Genomic DNA, 22,908 nt, shown 5'->3' with positions numbered 1-22,908 from the left:
GGAGCCGAAGGAACACTCGGAAACCTCTAACCCATCCTTTTCCCCTCCCTCCCGGGAAAAAAAATCAGCGTTTTGATGTAACTTACCTGCACGATGCCTTATTTGAAAGGCGAAGGGTTGGAGCGCCAGGTACCACCGCGTAATCCTAGCGTTTGAATCCTTCATTGTGTCTAACCACTTTAAAGGGGCGTGATCTGTGATGAGTACAAAGGGTCGTCCCAGAAGATAGTATTTTAAGCACTCCACCGCCCATTTTACTGCCAGGAATTCTTTCTCTACCACAGAGTACCTTTGTTCTCTCGGCAGTAACTTCCTACTAATATATAGTGTTGGGTGTTCTATACCATTTTTTTCCTGGGACAGAACCGCCCCCAGACCAGTCTGCGATGCATCGGTCTGAAGGATGAACTCTCGGCTGAAATCCGGGCTTACTAATGCTGGGGCCTGACTCAAATTAGTTTTAATAGATTCAAAGGCTGTCTGACACTCTGCACTCCACTTAATTTTATTTGGAGCGTTCTTTTTAGTGAGATCAGTGAGAGGGGCGGCTATAGTGGAAAAGTGTGGAATAAAGCGGCGGTAATAACCAGCCAATCCCAACAATGATCTCACCTGGGTTTTTGTGGTAGGTACCGGTGAATCCAACAAAGCCTGGACTTTTGAAACCAACGGTTTCACTCTACCCTTACCCATTATGAAACCTAAATATTTTGTTTCTTCTTTTCCAATAGCGCACTTTGCCATGTTCGCTGTGAGCCCCGCCTTCCTCAGAGACTGTAGGACGGCTTTTAATCTACTCAAATGTTCTTTCCAGGAAGAACTGTATATGACTACATCATCGATATATGCAGCTGCATACTCTCGATGAGGTTGTAATACCCTGTCCATCAGTCTCTGGAAAGTTGCGGGAGCTCCATGAAGTCCGAACGGCATAGTACAAAATTGAAAAAGACCATCTGGGGTTGAGAATGCCGTTTTCTCACGAGAGGCTTTTGCTAATGGAATTTGCCAGTATCCTTTCGTCAGATCCAAAGTTGAAATAAACCGAGCTCGCCCCAGCCTGTCTAAGAGTTCATCTACCCGAGGCATGGGATATGCATCAAACTTAGAGATAGCATTCACCCTCCTAAAGTCTATACATAACCGTAGTGACCCATCTGGTTTGTCTATTGGTACAATTGGGCTACACCACTCACTTCGGGAAGGTTCAATTATCCCAAGTTTCAACATACACTCCACCTCCCTCCGGACAGAATCTCTCCGACTTTCTGGAATGCGATACGGTCTCTGTCTAACTCTCAGACCTGGCGGAGTGATAACCGCGTGTTCAATCAAATGCGTTCTTCCGGGCACGTTAGAAAACACATCACCAAACATTTTGATTAAATTGCTTACCTCTTTGCATTGATCAGGAGTTAATTGTTCCCCCATCGGAACCCCAGCTGCTGATACTGGCTCAATTGAGGGTCCATAGTCCTCTCCCTCCTGTTCGGGAGATATAAAATGGACCTCCCGTTCTTTCCACGGTTTGAGGAGATTAACATGATAAATTTGATTTTCCTTCCGACGCCCAGGCTGTCGGATCTCATAATTAACTTTTCCAATTGCTCGAATGACCTCAAAGGGACCCTGCCATTTAGCAAACAACTTAGATTCCGATGAGGGCAACAATAACAACACTTTGTCTCCAGGTCGAAAGTTCCTAATTCTTGCATTTTTATTGCAGCTTTGCTGCTGCTTCTGCTGTGCCACTTTGAGATTGTCATGTGCCAATCGACCGACTAATTCTAAGCGATCGCGTATTATGTAATACATATTTCACTATATTTTTAGAGTCTTTTGACTGTTCTTCCCAGCCCTTTCATTTTGTGTTTATTTATAATAAAATAGTTATTTTTTTGAACTGCAGTCTGTCTCTGGGCCTCTATCCACTCGCCAGCCTGCCACATTTGGTGTCAGAGTGGGATAGCGCCACCTAGAGGCTCAGAGCTTCTCTTATGAGATCCAAGATACCCCGCGGCTGCCGACCGTACAAGAGCTCAAACGGAGAGAACCCCGTTGAGGATTGTGGTACCTCACGAACTGCAAAGAGCAAGTAGGGAAGCAGTTTAGCCCAATTACGTTTCTCCTGATCTACAAAGCCGGCGCAACAGAGCCAGAGAGGGGTGAAGTCTGATTAAATCGTTCAACAAGCCCATCCGTTTGAGGATGAAAAACTGAGGTTCTCCCAGAGCCAGAGAGGGAGGAATTGAACGGATTTTCAATAATTTGTATAATTGCTGAATACAGCCCAGACATAAAATTAGTGCCCTGATCAGTGAGAATTTCTTTCGGGATTCCCACCCTAGAAAATATTTTAACCAATTCAGAGCCCGAGAGGAAGGGTCCGCCCCGAGAGTCTCTTCCCTCCCTCGGCGGGGCTGCGAATCTGTGCGGCTGCTCCCTCCCCGGGGGGCGGAGGCGGTGGTTCTCCCTCTCCCTCCGGGTCAGCGGGTAGGCGGTGGTCTCCCTCGCCCGGCGGCTGAGCGGACAGAGGGACCCGGGCCGCGGGCTGCCGCCTCCGCCACCAGAGGGAGCCGGGCCGCAGCCTGCTACTACTTCTGCACTCATAGTCGCCGCCTCCGCCACCAGAGGGAGCCGGGCCCAGTCGCCGTAAGGGAACAGCTTCTGGATATCGTGTTGCGTAGTCCACTACTACCAAAATATACCGATATCCTGACTCTGCTCCCTCCAGAGGGCCTACTAAATCTACACCAATCCTCTCAAACGGTACTCCAATAATTGGCAGTGAGACCAGAGGTGCGGGGCGAACTAACTTAGGGGCAGCTAATTGACATTCAGGACACTCAGATACATACTTCCGCACAAGACCATAAACCCCTGGCCAAAAAAAGGTGCGGGGCGAACTAACTTAGGGGCCGGGCCATACTTCCGCACAAGAATTCGTTCCTGGGTCTTTTCAGTTCCTAAATGACCTGAAAATGGAATGTCATGCGCCAATCTCATGACTTCTGACTGAAAAGGCCTAGGAACCAATAACTGTTTTACGAGCTGTCCCGTCCCGGGAGCCCGGGTTATTCTATATAATAAGTGCCCAGATACAGAAAAATGCGGAAATACCACTGGTTGTCCTTCCTGCATATCCTTCCCCTCAACATATCTAACCTGTTTCCAAGCATACTGTAACGTGGGATCATTTTGTTGTTCATAGCCCAGGTCAATATCTCGGTCCCAATGATTAGGTACGCTGAGAGGAGTGTCTTTTATTATGTGACCTTCCACATCAGTAACCTCGCAGCCCCGGTCACACTGAACACCTACTCCTTTACCCTGCCGTTTACAAGATTGGTTTACCTTTGAGTCAGACCCCTCCCCTTGTCGTCTCAGAGTTCCCTCATATTTTTCCACCCGACGCTCTCTTTTTGTTTTTCTCGGGCGGATTTTAGGGTTAAACAAGTCGGATTGTAACGGGAAAATCTCGCCAATTGTTTTCTCCCGTTGCTTAGATTGTCCCCTGGTAGAAACTAAGACCATTTCCCGACCTAAAATACGATCAAAAAACGGCCAGTCTCTTCCCAGGAGAACAGGGTATGGTAAACATTGCGCTACAGCCACTTTAACGTAAGCTGAATAATCACCTACAGTAAGTCTAACTTTAGTGGTGGGATAAACCCGAGTTTCTCCATGGATACATGAGATAGCCACTTTACCCTGTGGCTCCCAGGTTACCCCCTCCAAAAGAGCTTGTCGAATCAATGTTTGTGCACACCCAGAGTCCGCAAATGCATTAGTACTCTTATCCCCGACCTGTACTCTTAATTGATAAGGGCTCCCAACATTCCCCAGTGTTCTTACCTGTTACTGCTGACCAGGATCTTCTTGCCAGGTCTACCTCCATCATCGGACAATCCCTGGCTATACGTCCGGGCTCATTGCATCGGTAACAAACTGGGGTAGAAGGCACCAATGGAGTTTGCTTGTCCTGTGAGTCAGTGACCGACAGGTTAGGGGGTTTTTCTCTCGCCCAAGATGGGGCTAACCTCGACCTCCATGGTCTGAAGGTCTGGTTACCTCCTCTGGGCTTCACTGATGGGTTGGTCCTGGTTAGTTTAGGCGCAGGAATGGGGTCAGAGGTGGCGCCTTCATTCGCATCCTCATATGCCTCTGCGAGGATTATGGCCTTCTCGAGAGTGGTAGGTTGATTCCTTTTGACCCACTCCCGATTTCCTGGCGGTAGTATGGATGCGAACTGCTCTATAACTGTCTTCTGCACCAGTTCTTGGGGTGTGTGTTCTTCCGGCTGCAGCCACCGGGTGCACTGATCCAGGAGATACTGTCCCGCAACCCAGGGCCGCACCCCCTTGGACAGCTGGCATTCCCGGAAACGGCGCCGGTATGTTTCTTCCGTGATCCCTAGGCGTGAGAGAATGGCTTCTTTTACTTTTGTATAATCCGCAGCCTCCGAGGCCATTAATGCTCTGTACGCTGCTTGCGCTTCTCCTGTCAAACAGGGTGCCAATTTCATGGCCCAGTGTTCCTTGGGCCACCCTGCTGCTTCTGCCACTTTCTCAAAGGTGACCAAGAACGCCTCAGGATCATCTTCCGGAGTCATCTTCTGTAACTTTGGTTGTGAAGAAAACATCCGGGCAACCGCTGTTTCCGCCGCTGGTGTCGAAATTTTCTCTACCAGCTGACCAAAGAACTGAGTGAGCTATTCCTGGCGCCGTGCTTCTCTCTCCTCTCGCTTCTCCTCCTGCTCCCTAAACATTGCCAAGACTGTAGCTGGATCCATCTCCCTCAATGACACCACGTGTGAGGCGTGTGAGTAAAAATTGATTTTCCAGACAGCGATTTACGTGTAAAAAAAAAAAAAATTTTATTTAATATTACACGGGAAAAAAAAAAAAAACAATAAAGAAGGATGTGAGGGAGGGAGTGCTGGAGTAAAAAAAAAATAAAGGAACGGAAGCCTCTTAATCCTCTTCGTGATCTGCTCAATCCAATGAAACAAAAAGGAATAAAAATAGAAAAGAGCAAAGTTAGTAAGGCCTCCGTCCGTAATTAAAAGTAAATAACACAGTCCATCCCGCACGTACTTCCCTCCAGCCTTTTTTTCCCCGCCTCTGTTCCTCAGGACCAACCCCGAACACAGTAGCACGTTCCCTTTAGTATGCAAACCCCGCCCCGGTAGTCAGTGGATCACCAATCCCAGACAGGTATCCTTAACTTCACTTGACTCCAGTGGCTGGAATTTACATACTCGTACTTCCGCCCCTCACCAAGGTGCCGCCCCTCAAAAAGATGACTTTTGTCATGGTCACAAGACCTTGGTAAGGGAAGTCCCGAGTTGGTTTGATGCCTTCTACTGTTGGGAGGCTGAATTGCAGACCGAAACCCCTTTGACTCATCACACCCCCATATTAGTACAATCCACACAGATGTAACGCTTATCAACTTGTCATGTGCATTTACCACATACTGCTCTCACTGGGCACAGATATCAGAAGTTTTATTTTTCCCTATAGCCTGGGGATCGCAGGTTCGAGTCCAGGCAATGTCACAGCCGACCGTGACCGGGAGTTCCTAGGAGATGGCGCACATTTGGCCGAGCGCTGCCCGGGTAGGGAGGGCTTAGATCGGCAGGGGAATCCATGGCTCGCCGCACATCAGCAACCCCTGTGGCCAATAGTGCACCTGTGGTTCTGCAGTGGAGCCACCAGACCTGTGTTGTCCTCCAGCACTATAGGTCTGGTGGCCTTGCTGTGGATCCGCAGTGCAAAAATTGACAGATTGGCAGGAGCACGTTTCGGAGGACGCGTGCTCCAGCCTCCGTTCCCTGAGTCGACGGAGGGGTTGTGAGCGGTAAGCCGAGGGTACAGATAATAATTGGGCACACTAAAATTGGGGAGAAAACCGGGGTAAAAAATTGGAGACAACTAAATTTAAAAAATATATATTTTATTTTTATTGCATTTAGTTACCTGCCATTGTTTTCTGTTGCATGTGTCACTTGGCGCACACTGTATCCAGGTTGAGCTGCATTTCCCTGCTGCTTTGTAGTTTTCTGATTAAAATATTTCTGTCAAAGCTCAGTGGCTAGCATCAAGATGAAATCTCTCCTACTGATATTTTCACTTGTGCATTCCTTGTACAAAACGAAGGAAGTGATGGCTGCCATGTCCATTGTAAAATACAGCAACTGGACACTGGTGACTGAGTACTAAGTTCTGCGCAGATGGTGGAAACCATCTTCTCGCTTTGTTTACTGTTCCAACCAGGCTGTTTTTTTTTTCTTCAACTGTTTTGCTAATTACAGTGAAATAAAAAAAAGTCATTGATAACATTCCTCTTTTTCCTAAGTACGGTTACATCAACCTAAGTACCACAATGTCACCCAACCTCTGACCAGGTGGGCGAGTTTCATCTTTGCACAGGTAGGGGTATGGTCCGCTGCCAGCCAAAACGTGATCCCAAATTTGACAGGTTTGTTTGACATTTGTATTGTGTCCAGCGACACCGTGCTTTTGTCAGAAACAGCTGCTTGTCCATGTAATGTTTTGTGTTTAGCTTGAAGCTGGCAATTGCTGTAATCAATTAGGTCGTTTCAGATTTCGAAAACAACAGACTATATATGCTGACGTAGACAGCAGTTCTCCAAGGAATTGAAAGGATTACAAAATATATTTGGATAACACATATCTAGATTTCAATAGCAATATTCTATCCAAATACATAATGCTGTAAACTCAGTGGAGGCAGAGATAACAAAATGGCTTGTATACATGTAAAAAATTGTAGGTTATATTAACAATAACAGCATGTATTGTAATAAGCCGTCAAAATGACGGCTTTTGCCGGGTCTAGGTAGAAGTGTGTGGCAACGCGTAAGCTCTGCACATGGGGAAATATAGTTTATTGTATGTTTTTGGGTTAACTGTTAATATATTGATTTAATTGTTTAGCTGCTGTGTCGCTCCGCCGGGGACGATTACCCATCTGTGTGGAGCAGTAGCTGAAAGCAATCAGCTGTTCCAGCAGGCGGGTGGGCGTGTCTTAGTGGAGCGTCAGTATAAAAGCATGGCAATCGCTGTGATCGGGGCTGCTGCAAGGCTTGCAGTTTTCATGGCACCTTTGATATATAGTTAATGTGTTTTATTTTGCACTTTTTGTGCAGCTTGATGTATTAGTCCTCTGTGTGTTACCATCGCTGGTAATGTCACATGATCACCTTTATTTTACTTTCGCTTTTGTTTGTGTTAATAAATCCTGCACGCCTGTGCTGGCGTTTCAACATCAACACCACGTCTGTCTCTCCATGTGCTTGAACAACGGCTACCCACACACGAGTAAGACCCTGTCACAAAGTGCTTATAACTTTTTTTTATTTTTGCGATTCTGATTTTCAAACGCCGTCAGGGTATTTGTACTACATGTTTTTAAGAAATGTCAACAATACAACAGCGGATCTTTAACACAGTAATTTAAATTTGTGAAAAAAGGGAAAATGACTGCCTTGGCAGTTCTAGTGTTAAAAATAATAATAATAATAACAATAATAATAATAATAATAATAATAATAATAATAATAATAATAATAATAATAAAAAATGAGTGACTTTCCACAAATTAAATTTGACCTTTTAGGAGGAATGTCCTTTGAACAGTTTCTTAATGAGAGTGAAGCAGAACAAAATGTTTCTCACCTCTTCAGAAAAAGCTAAAAACTGAGCCTGTAACCTTAATATTTCTAACAGACAACTAGATGAAACTGAGGAGAACAAAACTTCAAATGACACTAGATAAACAACTTCATGGGCAGTGAATTTTTTTAATAAGTGGTTTAAACAATATAAACATCAGCTTAGACTGTAAAACTGTCAAGTGTTCACATAGAAACAGCTTAATTTCTTTGAAGTCTTCCCACTGATGATGGGAACTAGAATGTAAAGATGGGAGCTGGCAATCAAGGTTTAAGTTTTTTGCAGGTGTCAGGCGTTTAAAGACTATCACCACACCTGTGATGTGTAGAAATGGATAGGGGATCCTATTGTGATGTTGACAGACCCACTAAAACAGAGTCTGACCCAAGGCTGTCAGTCCTGCCAGAAGCAGACTGATCTTTGGAATACAAATTGAACATTTGTGAAACTGCAACAATGTTAAAATGTTGTAATAGATGTACTGTGTTTTAAATGTTATAGAGTCAACAGAAAAAAAAAAAAAAACTATTGCAGAAAAGGGAGAACAGGCAATTATCTAATGTTAGAGAAAAGCGTGTCTGTGTGCCTTTGTTATATGTGCCTTTGCTTATTAGTTCTTGGAAACTGGCCAGACTTAAGACATGGACCTTCCTTATCTGAGAGCTATGGGCTGGCAGAAGCCTGTGTTCTTCTTCAGAGGAGAGAAAATAGGAAGACTAAGGGTTTTATTTAATTAACTTGGAAATGTGTTTGCAGGTGAAATTCCTTATCAGAAAAACTTTAGTTGGGAAACATCTTTTTAAACTAAACACAGAAGCTTTTATAAGCATTCCAATTTAGTAGAACAGAATAAAACTCCCTGGAGATAAATAATATGTTTCAAGTAATTGAAACAGATAATTTAACCAAAATAAGTACTTGTTTAAGGTTTTACTGTAAGTAAAGAAACTAAAGGCTGAAAATTAAAATGTAACACTAGAAATACCAGAGCAATCTTTAAAAAGTGTATAAAAATACAGCATTGTTGCACGCTACGAAACTGTTCTGTGTTAAGCAAAATTAAAAGCACAGATAGGACTACCAAACAAAATAATTTCGATGCATACTAATGCTTTTTAAAAAAATTGTAAACAATACAGTAAATGCAGATGTAACGTCAGACAGCACAGACAGTTTTGCATTACAGTCAAAACAGTGTGTTTATTTTAGCATACCAAACACGCTTACCTGGAATTCCAATTGTCTCACTTATATTTTCCCATAGTTTCTTTGTATTCTTTATCGAGATATTTCTTCTGCTATTTATAATAAAGAACAGGCTATTGCTGCACTGCTATAACGTATCCCCACCTTGCCTGTGATATTTGGAGCTCAAATGAACATGAAGAACCGAGATGCAGGACTGTGTTTGTGACATCGTTTTTGGTTGCATTGTGGAAATGTTGCACATGTGTGCAAATGCTGGGCTGTAAAATAAGGTGGTTTTAGCAGCTTAGAGATGACTTTTGAGATGCATTGGGTGCTTATGACACTGTGAAGCAGTAGAGAATTACAGTGCCCACATTTGTATGTTTGTTTCATTTTATATAAGTGTTCTCTTTGCCTGTCTTATTTTGTGCCTGAGTTTGACTCTGTTGGCTATTCAACAGTAATTTTCAGTCCCATACTTTTTCTCAGTCTTGCAATAGCTGATTTTCTACACTATCATTCCGTAACTTTATTTGTGTTTTGTAATGTAATCATGCACAACAGGACTACATTAAATAAGTGTTCAAAAGCTCAAAGGGTGGAACTTACAACTGTTAAAAACGTGGATTATTCAACTGTTCAAAAGATGGAAATGTATAACTATTCAAAATGTGGAATGTAAAAAAAAAGTATCTTGTGGAGTCTAGTTTGTGCAATCAACACAGACACATGCAGTGCACCTGCCACACACAGCCTTATTGTACAGAGTACAGCTGTGTGGCAAAGTGATGAGTGGATACAGGTGAGTGCAGTGAGAGCAGATATAAAACAGGCAGACAATTACTTGCAGGTGCAAGGGTGTTTATTGAAAAGGGATTTGACAACATCCAGAGCCTTATGGCAAACACCTGTAAACAGTAAATGCTGGAGTGATACAGCGGTGTGTATCACTCGTAACTGTAATCCCCGGGTTTGACCTGCAACCAAAAGTCCAGGTTTTACACACACAAACACTAAACACAAAACACAAACACAAGACAGTGAGTGATATTAGGTGCTAGTCTTGTAATTACAGTTCTTCATGAAATGCAAGGGTGAAAGTGATGTCCGGGTTGATGCTGGCTTGCGCACAGCTCCGTATCGTGTTGCTGGTAGTCTATTGAAACAAACAAGTGTTACAGCCACAACTAACAAACACTCAGCAAATATGTTATTCCTTCAAGGGCAAATCCAATCATTTACAAAGGAGCAGATTACTTTGCTACTCCCCTATTTATACCCTCCCTCATGACCCCTTGGTTAACGAGCGCATCAGCTTCTCTAATTCGCGGATGCCACGCCGTTTCCCGTCTGGGTCATTGAGTTTGGGTACCGTAGCTCCACCCCTTTTCTCATCGTCCGACTTCCACCTACCCATGGAAATAAACTGTCATGCCTTTTAGTCCAGGGTACTCTGTTCCCTTTAGATAGGGTTACACTTGTAAACTGTTAGAGTGCAGCCCACAAGTTGATACAGGACCCGTTGATCGACCCCTATCTAAGGTAGGTAATTGCTGCCTTCCTGGTGGTAACAAATCTAACTTGAGTATGCAGTTGTGGCTGTGTTTGTCTCTGTCCTAAAATTTAGAGTAATGATTAGTTGCTGTGATTGTAACAGTAAAATGATTAGAAACGGAACCAGTATAAAATATTTGTGAGCTACCTTTCCCTTTAAGTCTGTATTTTAAATCAGTTTATTTGTAGCTTTTATTGTTGTGGACTATTTGGCTGTCACTGTAGTTGCTGTTCTGTCTCGATAGCAGTGCTCTGTGTTTGATGCAAAGTCGTTATCAGCATGAGATGAGCTGTCGGTGTGGTTCATTTGTGCGTATGTGAAAGATTTCTGGAGGCGCGTCTGGATATATACATACTTTTTTTATTGTTTCAACTGGCGAGCGAGCAAGTGTAAAGCATTGCAAAATAATGTGACAAGGGCAGTGCTATGATGCGCTATAAACAGATATGCTATGGTTTGACTGTGGCGCTAAACTGTAAGATTGTTCTGTGTGTACGAATTCGGGACAAATTAAGCCTGGGACCAGGAACCGGGACTTGATCTTTACATTTCGGGACTGTCCCACCCAATTAGGGATGGGTGGTCACCCTAACTAAGCCAAACCCACTGTTTTTACTTTGATGGTCAAAATGACAACACCGGTATTCTATGTATAACGTATTATATCTTCATGTTTCTGTAACCCTGGGTCTACTGATGCTTTGAGATGTTTAATACATATATTTAGGAAAAGTCAAAAAAGCACAGACACCTAGCTGCCAAATCAGTAGAGAAAAATGCATTTAAAAACCGTGATCGGTCAAAAAGACAGCTCTGGTAGTTCTAGTGTTAATAAAAAGCTATGACCTAATTTAATAATCTTGGAAGCTACAAGTCTGTATTATGTACACAGTAGACTTACTGAAAAAGGTCCCTTGGCTTTTACATGCATGAGTGAGGCAGCATTAGACCTTCGGAGATAAGGGAAAATGAATTTTTGCACCCAAAAACATGATTTACTGGTCAAGCGCTGTCGTCAATTCATGGTTTTTGCTCTGAATAAACATATATTTTACTAAGGAGAAGTATTGCATAGTACATGATCTTCCTCTCATTATGTTATCTATAAAATTAGGATGTAAGTTTTTTCTTATCAGTGGACATACTGGTGTGGGCAGTTTAAGTCCAGTCAAGGCATGACTTCATGTAATGGATTTGGGAAAGTGCTTTCAGTCGAAGTTTCTTATTAATTAAAATAACTGCCTGGAGAGTAGATCCCTTCGAGTCCTTATCTATTAGTTGTCAAGGTCTGTTGAGGAAGGGTTTTTTGGCTAGAAGGAAGCCAAGTTTGTTGAACACACACTTGTAAATGAAGAGAGACAAGTTTATTAAATACACACTGAAAAGTATGCTTTTACTGGTAAGAAGGAAATATATTTTAGACCAAGGCTGGAATAATTAAACATAGTTGGTCTTAAATATTAAAACACCTCTCTAATTATGTACTTGTATTTTAATAAGTAATAGGAACTCTTATGGTTCCAGAAAATATGTTATCAGTATGAGGATTACCTCATATTTTAGAGATTAGAAAGGTAGAGTACATGAGATCATATACAATTAATTTTAAAGTAGTTGTAGGGACTTTTAAAAAATGTTATTCACTTAAAGGTAAGAGCTGCCAAAAAAGACCAAATGTTTAGATTTAATTAACTCTTCTGTTGCACAAAGTGGAGGAAAGGTTCTATAAAAGCTGAGGCAAGACTCCAGTGAAGTACCATTCAACTTGATAACACAAGCTGTTTTTTCCATTCTCTGAAGATCTCTGAAAAAGCTGATTCCTATTTGGTAGTAATTCAGAACCCTCTGCCTTCAAAGACAGCTCTTAACTATATTACTGCTGTCTATTCTATACTAAACATCAGTATATTGGGAGGTAAGCATAATCTTGAAATTATATCTCACTTATATTGAGGCATTGCTATAGGGATGATAATTATAGTGTAGCTTTAGAGGGTGACATATTGGACGTTTTAACGTTTTGCATATTGTCCAAAGGGTGAAACGTGATAACCATAATTGTATTGAAGTGTTAATGCTGCTAAATTTGTAAAGGTACCGGATCGTCCAGATTGCCTATCAGCTGGGATCGAACTTTAACTTGATCCAATTTTAAGCATTTAATAAACCGAAGGAGTACTAGTACTGCTAAGATTCATTAAAACTTAAAACTTGAATGAATCTGTAGGATTTCTCTTGATTACTTAAAAGTTGTGCACTTACAGGAATCCAAAACATCTGTGTTCTCTTTAAACATCTTCCCTGACTTTAAGAGTGTGCTCAGACCATAAAAGAAGTATGTTGACTCAGACAACACCACCCTTCGATTTCAGAAACAGATTTAAACAATTCAAACTTCCCTGCTCTCTTTGCTGACACAGCCATTGGGCTTTTAAACAAGGTCTGGTTCAACATACAATTCTATTTCATGCCACGGACGAGAAGCACTACAGAAGTCGGTCTCCTCCATCCACGTACTAACAATCAATCAATCAATCAATCTTTATTTTATATAGCGCCTTTCATAGTGGACCACCATCACAAAGCACTTTATAAGATGCAGTAACAACAAGAAAATCCATAATACATGCTATGCAGTAAAAAAAAAAAAAAAAAAAAAAAAAAAAAAAAAAAAAAAAAGCATAATACATTAAATACAGTGAAAAGTGCATAATATATGATATTAGCATAATACATTAAATAGTAGCAGCAACACAGCAGCTAATAGCAGATATCGGTCTTAAAGAGCATGGAAAGCAACAGAGAACAAGTGGGTCTAGAGAACTGATTCGAAGCGAGCGACGGTGGGAGTATCACGCACCAAAACTGGGAGAGAGTTCCAAAAAGAGTCAGAGCCATGAAGCTAACAAGCATTCTCCAAGTGTGGTGCACTTTTGCTTGGGGATAACAAGCAGGCCAGAGTTGGAGGACCTCAGCTTATGGATATGGACCTAGCGGGTCAGCAGGTTGAGGAGGTACTCGGGACCTGTGTGATAAAGAGCATTTTAGCTGTGCAGGAGAGTTTTAAAAATAATCCTGAACTTTACAGGTAGCCAGTGCAGCTAGGCAAGATGGGGGTGATGTGATTACTTTTTTTTACATCTGGTAAGGATCCTGGCAGTGGCATTCTAAACTAACTGTGGTTTATGGTGCGTGCCAGGGGACCACTATATAGAGAGTTGCAGTAGGTGAGTCGAGAGGAGAGAAATGCATGACAATGTATCTCCGCATCTGGGAGAGAAAGGTAGGGATGGACTTTGGAGATGTTTCGAAGATGGTAGAAGGAATATTTGACTATGGAGAAGATGTGGGCATCAAAGGAGAGGTTGCTGTCAAGAAGTACACCAAGGCTTTCTACTGTGGGGGAAGGTAGCAGCAGACAGTTTCCGAAGTTCAGGCCAGCTACATTGAAAATTTTAAGTTGAGTTTTCGATCCTAATAGAAGTAGTTCAGATTTGTTAGTGTTCAGCTGAAAAAAATTTGCAGACATACAGTCCTCGATGTCTTGAATGCAAGCCCAGAGGCGGGCAGAGGGGCTTCCAGGGTCGAATTTTATTTAGAGCTGGGTTTCGTCAGCATAGGAGTGAAACATGAGGCTGTGTTGAAGTATGTAGATATTGAAGAGAAGGGACCCAAGAAGAGATCCTTGAGGGACACCACAAGTGACTGGGTTTGCAACACCACTGCATCCAGCATAGAAAAGAGATAACAAATAGAAAAGGGGGATTAGAGATGGGATGGAAATTAGATAAATCAGCCGAATTGAGAGAGGGTTTTTTGAGTACCAGTGTAACTTGGGCAAGCTTAAGGGCAGCAGGAACTGAGCCAGAGTTCAGGGACAGGTTGAGAGTGTGCATAATGGAAGGAGCAAGATCAGAAGCACAGATAAGGACAAGGTTAGTCGGCCAGGGGTCCAGGGGGCACGTGGCAGTAGTTGATTTCAACAGTAAGCTGGAAAGTTCAGCAATGGAGAGAGGAGAGAAGGAGAGGACAGGAGGGGCAACCGGAGGAGCGTCAAGGTGGTCAAGTGGTAAACTGGGTTTGTGGTGGGAGAGCATAGAATAGATGTTCTCAATTTTGTTTCGAAAGAGGAGAAATCATGACAGGTAAGAGAGGAGGATGAACAAGATATGGATCTGTCAGTGGCTGGATGTAGGACTTGGTAAATAGTCTTAAAGAGAACTTAGGGTTTTACAGTGTCCCATAGTTATGGTTTCAGAGAAGTACTTCACCCTGGACGCAGCGAGAGTACTCCTGTAGCTCGCAAGATGGATGGTCTCTGTGAACCGTTAGTCCAGACGACCTCCACTTGAGCTCAAGCTTGCGGCATGCAGACTTAAGCACTCGAAGTTTGAGGGTGTACCATGGGCAGTTTCGATCTTTCTTGGCAGTTCTGGTTGTAAATGGGGCAACAGTGTCAATGATATGAGTAAGGGTGTCATTGTAGAGGATCATCAACTGAGGATGGCATAGTTTCAGAGGATTCAGCAGATTCTTGGGACAGAAGGAGATAACAGTATCAGAAGCGTTGGAAGGAGCATAGAGATTAATATTAGCAGTGATTAAGAAATTGTCAGAGATATCTGAGATGGAGAGGTTGGAGATATCAAGGCCCCTGGTGATGAGCAGATCCAGGGTGTGTCCCTGGGTGTGAATGGGGACATTGACAGATTGAGAGAATCCAAGACAGTCCAGAAGCGTGTTGAAGTTGGTCACTAGGGGGAAGGAAGGCAAGTCAACATGAATGTTGAAATCACCTAGGAGTAGAATTTTGTCAGTAGAAGTGCAGACGAGGGAGTGGGAAGCTTGATGGCAAGATTCTCAAATGAAGAAAAGGCAGGCAAACAAAGAACTGAGGAAGCGAGCACAGAATTTGAATAACAGCAGTGCCCCGGCCTCAGCCAGAATTACAGTGCCAGGTTTCAGCTAGACAAAGAAGATCAAGATTGGTATCAGTTATAGGTTCGCTGAGGAGCAGAGATGTGTTATTCAGAGAGCGACAATTGAAAAGGAGATTTTCAAGTTTGTAGCAGGTAGCGTTGGGGGAGAAGGAGTTAGTAAGGGTATGTGGAGCAGGTACTTACCAGTGTTCATTCTGGGAGTGTAGAACGAGGGAGCCTGCTTTGACCAGGGGATCCAGACGTTCAGTGTCATAGTAGGAATGACGCCTGTAGTAGCCACTGGGAGGGATTTGAAAAAGGTCCTCGCTCAGACTGCCCTTAGATGGCTGGTGCTTAGAAACGGCTGAGACACTGATTGCCAATTTATAATATCCTGTAGGCCTGGAGCCGTATACTTAACACATGTTTCTAATGAGCTTCCCAGTTCAGCACAGACCAGCGCACAAAGGATATCTAAATTACTGTTTTTAAGTGCACTCTGGTTATCTTGGCAATCAACGATTTAAACTGTTAAATTAACTGTAATTTACTTACCAATTTCACTGTTGTTTTCACCAGCGGCTGGAAACACACGCGTCTCTGCAATCTCTGCACAAACTGAGTACACGCAGTTAGGTACCAATTTATGCTAAGCCAAACAAAACAAACACGCCTACTGTTAACACAACAATAGTCACGCTAAATCGCCCTGTACTCAGAAGCCCCTCCCACGATGTCCACACCAAGTGCCAGTGCAGTGGCTGGCTCTTCCATGAATCCTTCCTCAGATGCCAGCTTTCAATTCCCAAAATGCCGATTTAATCATGAAAATGTTACTATAAAAAGCAATGTTCATTGTAATGTTTATGGCAAGTAAAATATATATGTCATAATGAAGTCAGGAACTATTTTTCTCAGTGGAAGGATACATAATACATTTCTTTTTCCTTGAAAAACTGTGTTTGTGTAACTATTTTCAAGAAAGAAAAACAAGCCATTTCATAAGCGAAATAACCCACTCCAGGGTGTTCGTAAGACAATTATTACCATACTCCCTTGGTAATTGAAGGCTAATAACGCACCCAGAGTGTGCAGTAATAATTGTCTTACTGCACACTCTGTGGACTATTTCTTATTTAATTCCACCACACAGTGGTGTGTGTTACATGAGTAAGATGCACACTACACAACTTTGGTGTTACGTAAACAGTATGTAATTAATTTGTACTTCTAAACATGCTTTATTAGTTCAGAAGCTAAGTAATTGTTTTAATTGTTATTTTAAAGATAGGAAAGTGACACACTTTCCAAGCAATGTTTTGGGGAAATTCACAGTCATTAACACATGATCAGTAATAAGTGTAATGGCTTAGAAAAAAGTAGACATTAGTTAAGTAATGAGGACATAACCAAGGGCAAAAAGGTTTAAGGCAACATCCTTTCACTCAGCTATTGAATGTCTCAAAGTGTGGTCGATATAAACCCAGTCGAAATGTCAGTAGACAACATGATGTGTCGTAGATAAGTCACAACACATGGTGGTGTGTGTTATATGAGTAAGAAACACACTACACTAGTTTGAATTAATTTGTACTTCTACACATACAAAAATATATAGACAAATTAAAGTAATATTCTCTAGTCATACTTTGTTAGTTCAGAAGCTAAGTAGTTGTTTTAATTGTTATTTTAAAGAAGTAGATATGCCTTAGCGTTTGAACCTGTTGAATCTGTCATTATCACACTTTATGCTGCATTCACTAATAAAGGTTTAACCTGTTCACTGTTAAATGCATTTTCTTGCAAGGTTTGATAAATGTTAATATTACACATACAGCTACATTTTGTGACAGGGTATTTCAAAGACGTTTGCAATACCTTTTTCTTATCAATAAAGAAAACACTTTTTATTTTACCTTTATCCACATACAATATAAAGCTGCTGTGATTAGCCAGCACTGCACTGCTATAATCCTTGTTGTTTTAGCTTTTTATAGAAGAACTAAAAAATAAATAAATAAATGGAACATTTCAATTAAAGTATTGATTTAATACAGGTGGCAGTTTTTTTTTTTTAATATAGTTTTTTTTTTTTTTTTTTTTTTTTTTTGCTTTAGTAGTCTCATTGTAGATCAACAATTTAATTTTAAAAAGCAGTACCCAAGAGAGGGAGAGGAGTGTTAAACAAATCCTAGGCAGAAATCATCATGTTATGGAACAACGGTACACTGCCCATTAAATTCCTAAAACTCTCTGGCGCTGGGAAAAGAAAGTATTGGTTTTACACTTCAAGCTGCATCGCATGATAACTGGTTACAGTGGTAATGGGGAAGTTTTCCATGGAAACCACTGTATATTAGTTTATTCTGGACATCAACAACATGCACTGTATATTACTGTATAATAAGCATAGCAATAGTATGACATACACTTGATTATACCATCCAGATATGGTTAACCCAACTAATGAACCCAATATGTTTTAAATAAATGTTGACACCAGAACCATCATCACAGCTACATATACACCATTCAAGGTTCTTCATTTTAGAGTATGTACAACATATGATTTCAGATTAGATTTTATTTGAGTATCTGATAGGATGTTTGGACTGTGTGTATTGGAATAGTTTTGGTGGCAGGATCCCAGAACTTCTTGGAGGATAGTGTGTTACTGTATAAACGGCTTCTGATTTAACCAGGCTATAGAATAGAAACATAAATCCTGAGAGCCATATATATATATATATATATATATATATATATATATATATATATATATATATATATATATATATATATATAAAAATTAAAAATGTGTGTGTGTATCCACTGGGATCACATTGTCATGTAACTTGAAATGTGACAGCGTTTTGCCAATTAAATCTGTGTTATTAAACATACTGTAACATAACCATTTTCAGGAATTGTAGTTTTTATCATCCCAACGGTGCCAGAACACCCGATAAAAACTACAATTGTCATCAAACAATGATGCCACTGCTGTAGTTTAACATATGGTATGCAATTCATCTTTTGATGATGATGCCACTTTTACTTCTCTTTCAGGCACAGAAGGAGCTGTGTTTGGTCATTCATTAGAAACTCCTCTTATTCGAGCAGGACCTTCTCAAGATCTCAAGTAAGACATTGGTTTTCCACATTTCTATACTAAGAGAAAAAATAGGCCAAATATTTACTCTTATTATCTTTTCAACCAGTCTTTGTGCTTGCTTTGTTACTGGAATATTCACGGAATCTGTAAAATAAGCTGACACACATTGTTTCTGAGAATGTTTTGAATTCTCATTTCCCTTTCTTAATTGAGGCCGACTGTGAATGGATTTTTTTTGCATTACCATTGTCAAACAATTTCAATTATTTAATGTCTTAGAAAAAATATTTTTTGAGAAGTTTTGTTGAATGTGTCCTTCCTTCAATGCAAAATAGTTCCTATACTTTGGCTGCAGAGGGCTACTAATTGGCTGATTACTGATGAATTAACTTTGTTTATTCCCCCCACCCGTGCTCCAGACTCATCAGCTGACTTCAGAGGGGATGTGGCAGGCAATCTGGCTTGCTTGATTGCTTGCTTGCTGGGAGCCACTCACTGTAAACAAACAAAACTGCATTTTAATACCCCCTAATGTCTGCAGTTACTGTACTGTTTACTTGGATGTATTTTGAACAGACAACTTTAAAATCGAAACCTGTATTTTAGGACTTTTTTTTTTTTTTATCTCGTACGCTATCCATTCGTAGTTAAGGTCCAGTGCAACCACACTGAACCCTGGCATTCAACAAAGAGGAGTGTTATTATGTGCCATAAATTGAATAGTTGTTGTTAATATACTGTATAGTTTAACCTGTGAAAATGGATACATACCACCATGACAGTTCATATATTAGACTCTGATAACAAAGGAAAGTGACACACCTTCCAAGCAATGTTTTGAGTAAATTCACAGTAATTAACACATTTTTTAAAGTCTGTCCCTGTAGGTTTCCACATGGTCAGTAATAAGTGTAATGGCTCAGAAAAAAAGTAGACATCAGTTAATTAATGAGGACATAACCAGGGGGCAAAAGGTGTTAAGGCAACGTCCTCTCACTGAGCTATTGAATGTCTCAAAGTGTGGACAATATCAAATCAGTGGAAATGTCAATAGACAACATGATGTGGCATAGATCAGTCACAACACCTTGTGAATATTGGCAGATTCAAATTATCTCATGTTGGTGGCACTATCCAATTCAGAAATGACCGCAAAAATGTAACAGGGATGATCATTTCTGCACAGAAGATCTCCTAATGCTGGTAGAAGGTTCAGCAGGACCCTAATACAAGTTTGAGATGGGCTAGTGATCATGTAAGCTGGAACAGGAATGACTGAATGTCAATCCTATACTGAGAGTATATACTGACAGGCATGCCCGGGTCTGGGTTGAAGAACATGATAGATATGGAGGAGGATCTGTCATGTGTTGATTTGGAATCAGCATGCAGGGAAGGACTGACTACGCTGCACGTTCACTGCTAGTAGGCATCAAGATGAGATCCCCGATTGAAAAATAAAAACTTATGCTCCTGCAGTTGGACCAAATTTCATTTTAGTTGATGACAATGTCTACCACATCAAGGAAGGATCATCACTGCTTATAATGAACAGAAAGCAATCAAGAGAATTGATTGGCCAGCCAGATCTCCTGACCTCAGTCCATTTCAGAATGTTTGGGACATGCTACAGCGACAACAGCAGCCCATCCAGTGCAATCCAGGACTCTGTAGGATCTCCAGCACCCCTGTCCAAAATGGACCAAGCTTCCACAACAACGTGTATGGCTCTGATTGGCGTCATTTGTCTCATGGCAGACATACACAGTACTGATCACTTGCAAACACATTGGAATTTATTAAGTCTTATTAATGATCATCAATTTTCTTTTTTCCACCTATTTCCACAAGTTAAACTGCATTTTAATAAAATCAGGCATTAAATAAATGGCTCAGTATGAAACTTAAAAACAAATCTTGATCCCGAGCAAAGACTGAGTAGTAACATTTGTTAAATAAATAATGTAGGTACAGATTTTTTTTCTTCTTTCTTTCTTTCTTTCTTTCTCTCTTTTTTATTGAAGCAGACTCTTGCCCTTTCTTTAAAAAAAAAATGCAGATGAACTAAATGGAACATGTAATAGTTTGATAGAGACTATTAAACTCTAATGACTTATGCTGTGGCTTTACAGACAACATTTCAATTTAAAAGGTTATTCAAATTCTAATGAAGATTCATATTTCCAAAGTGATTTTCTGAGCTGCTGAAGAATTGATTTGTCTTTGTTGGCTGCTAATAACATGCAGAAGCACATCATTGTACCAAATATTAGAAATAATTTCCACAAACATAAATTGTCATAGATGTGAATCGGCAGAAGCATGATGTGTCTCTTTGAATGATATTTATTTATTTTTTTTTTTTTCTGGTAGTTTTCATAAATATAGTCTAAGGATCTCTTGGGTGTTCACTGCTAAGTCTCATGGTCATTTAGTCCACAATGCTGACAATTATCAGTTCACCATTGCTTGGAAACTCATTTAAAGAGAATTACATTTATTATAAACTATTGCATATGTTTTACTGTACTCAAACTACAGTAGCATTTCCACATAATGAGTTACTAGATGAACAGGTATAATGCCCTAAAACATATTGCACTTTGCAATGTTATTATTTGAGAGCTGTGCTCTTTATCACCTTCTTAAGGGGATAATTACTTTTGTTGTTGTTTTCTACCTCCATTGACCTTTGGGGTGGGCTGTGAGATCAGCTTTTAATAGCTTTTTTTTCCTTCTAAGTTGAGTGTACCATTGTCTACCAGTTAATTCTTCTAGCTGGACATAATGAGATGGAAATTGATCAAGCTTCTAGAAGCTGACACAGATGTGGTGGAATCCGAACCTCATTCAAACCTGCAGTGCAAAAATCCACAGTGGGTCAATAACGGCCTCAAACTTATATGCCTTTGTCAGTCATAGCAACATCTGTGCTGACCTTAATGTGAATGAACACTCTATAAATACAATTTTTTTTTTTTTATTTTGAACTTCAGTCATGTCTTGTACATAGTGACATTCAGTTAATAGTGAATTTAATATTTTATTTATTTAGGGGTAAAAAAATATTTCAAGAGAACAGATTTTTACTAGGTTTTGACTTGTGCCTTAGCTGTTTTGAATTTAAGTTATAAGTGTTGAAGAGGGTTTGGTAAATATTTATATAGAAGTAAAACAATTAAGTTGGAGTGAGAGAGTGGGGGTGGTAAAGTATATCTACAGAATCCCTAATCCATGTGTTATGAAATACATTCTTTAGTACAAGTTAAGTATCAGAAACTGGTTTATATGGAGGCACCCAGTCTGTCCATCTGCACTGTATTACTATTACATTTTTGCATATACTGTATCTAGCATTGGCGCCTGCAGCTGTACGCACGTTATGCACTGTGCATACCATTGGTGGGCAGAATGTCAGCTTCGTAACTGTGGAATCGCGTATAATCTCATTCAATCGGTTGAAGAGAAACAGACATTTTAAGCTTATAGGGTTGCACAGTTTATTTAGTGGTAATGAGCAAACAGAAGCAGATTGGTTGAAGCTTTGAAAAAGAATGAAAATCTATCTTCTGATGTCAGAGGGAACAAATCAGTAAAAACACCAAACTGTCTGTTTCTGAAACTAATGGTGGTGGAGTTTTATGTGCCGAAAATAAGCTGGCAGCATTGAATTTTAGTACTGCATTATCAGAATTCTGCTGCTCTTCCAGAATTGAGCACAGAAGTTTCATTTGTATTTTCATTTTCAGTGTTTTATATTAAAATGAATAATACATTTCCTAATCATTAACACCATAACACATTATTGTCAAATCGTATTATTATTATTATTATTATTATTATTATTATTATTATTATTATTATTATTATTAATGTTTTATTTTAAGTGCCTGTTTTGTCACAATGTGTGAGATTAAAAAAAAAATAAAAAAGGATTATGTTTATATGCCATGCTTAGGGGGTGAGTAATGATTACATTAGTTGTAGTGATGGTGAGAATAATGATTAGAAATGGAACCAGCATAACAGATTTGTGAGCTAGTTTAAGTCTGTATTTCAGATTTTTATTTGTACCTTTTATTGTTGTTGTGGACTATATGGCTGTCACTGTAGTTGTTGTTCTGTCTCGATAGCAATGCACTGTGTTTATTCATTTTTAGAAAGGGAAATGGTGAAGCAGTTTGATTGCAGGTTTCTAGTGTGACAGTGTAGGTGCTGTGAAACTCAGGAAAGAACAAAAATGCAGCACTCTGATAGGCTGACACACTTTACAGCATATTGATGCAGAGTCGTTACGGGATGAGATGGGATGTGAAAGATTTCTGGGGGGTGCTCCTGGTATCTAGAAGCGCTGTTGTGATGAAACTTGAATAGTAATTCACATTTTTAGAACAATTGAACTGAGATAATACATAGTGGGGAAGGTCTGTA

General features: G+C 40.4%; 1 protein-coding gene across 1 annotated transcript in view; it reads left to right on the top strand.

Annotated features, from left to right (window-relative positions):
- The window catches only part of LOC121328107 (zeta-sarcoglycan-like), a 154,902-nt gene that overhangs the window by 106,042 nt on the left and 25,952 nt on the right, over positions 1-22,908 (top strand). Inside the window, exon 6 of the mRNA XM_041272605.1 lies at positions 18,432-18,504. Coding sequence (XP_041128539.1) covers positions 18,432-18,504 — 73 coding nt within the window. The remainder of the gene's footprint in view (positions 1-18,431; positions 18,505-22,908) is intronic.

This window comes from Polyodon spathula, chromosome 2, assembly GCF_017654505.1.
Source record: "Polyodon spathula isolate WHYD16114869_AA chromosome 2, ASM1765450v1, whole genome shotgun sequence".
NCBI lineage: Eukaryota > Metazoa > Chordata > Actinopteri > Acipenseriformes > Polyodontidae > Polyodon > Polyodon spathula.
This window is presented reverse-complemented; position numbering and strand designations above follow the sequence as displayed.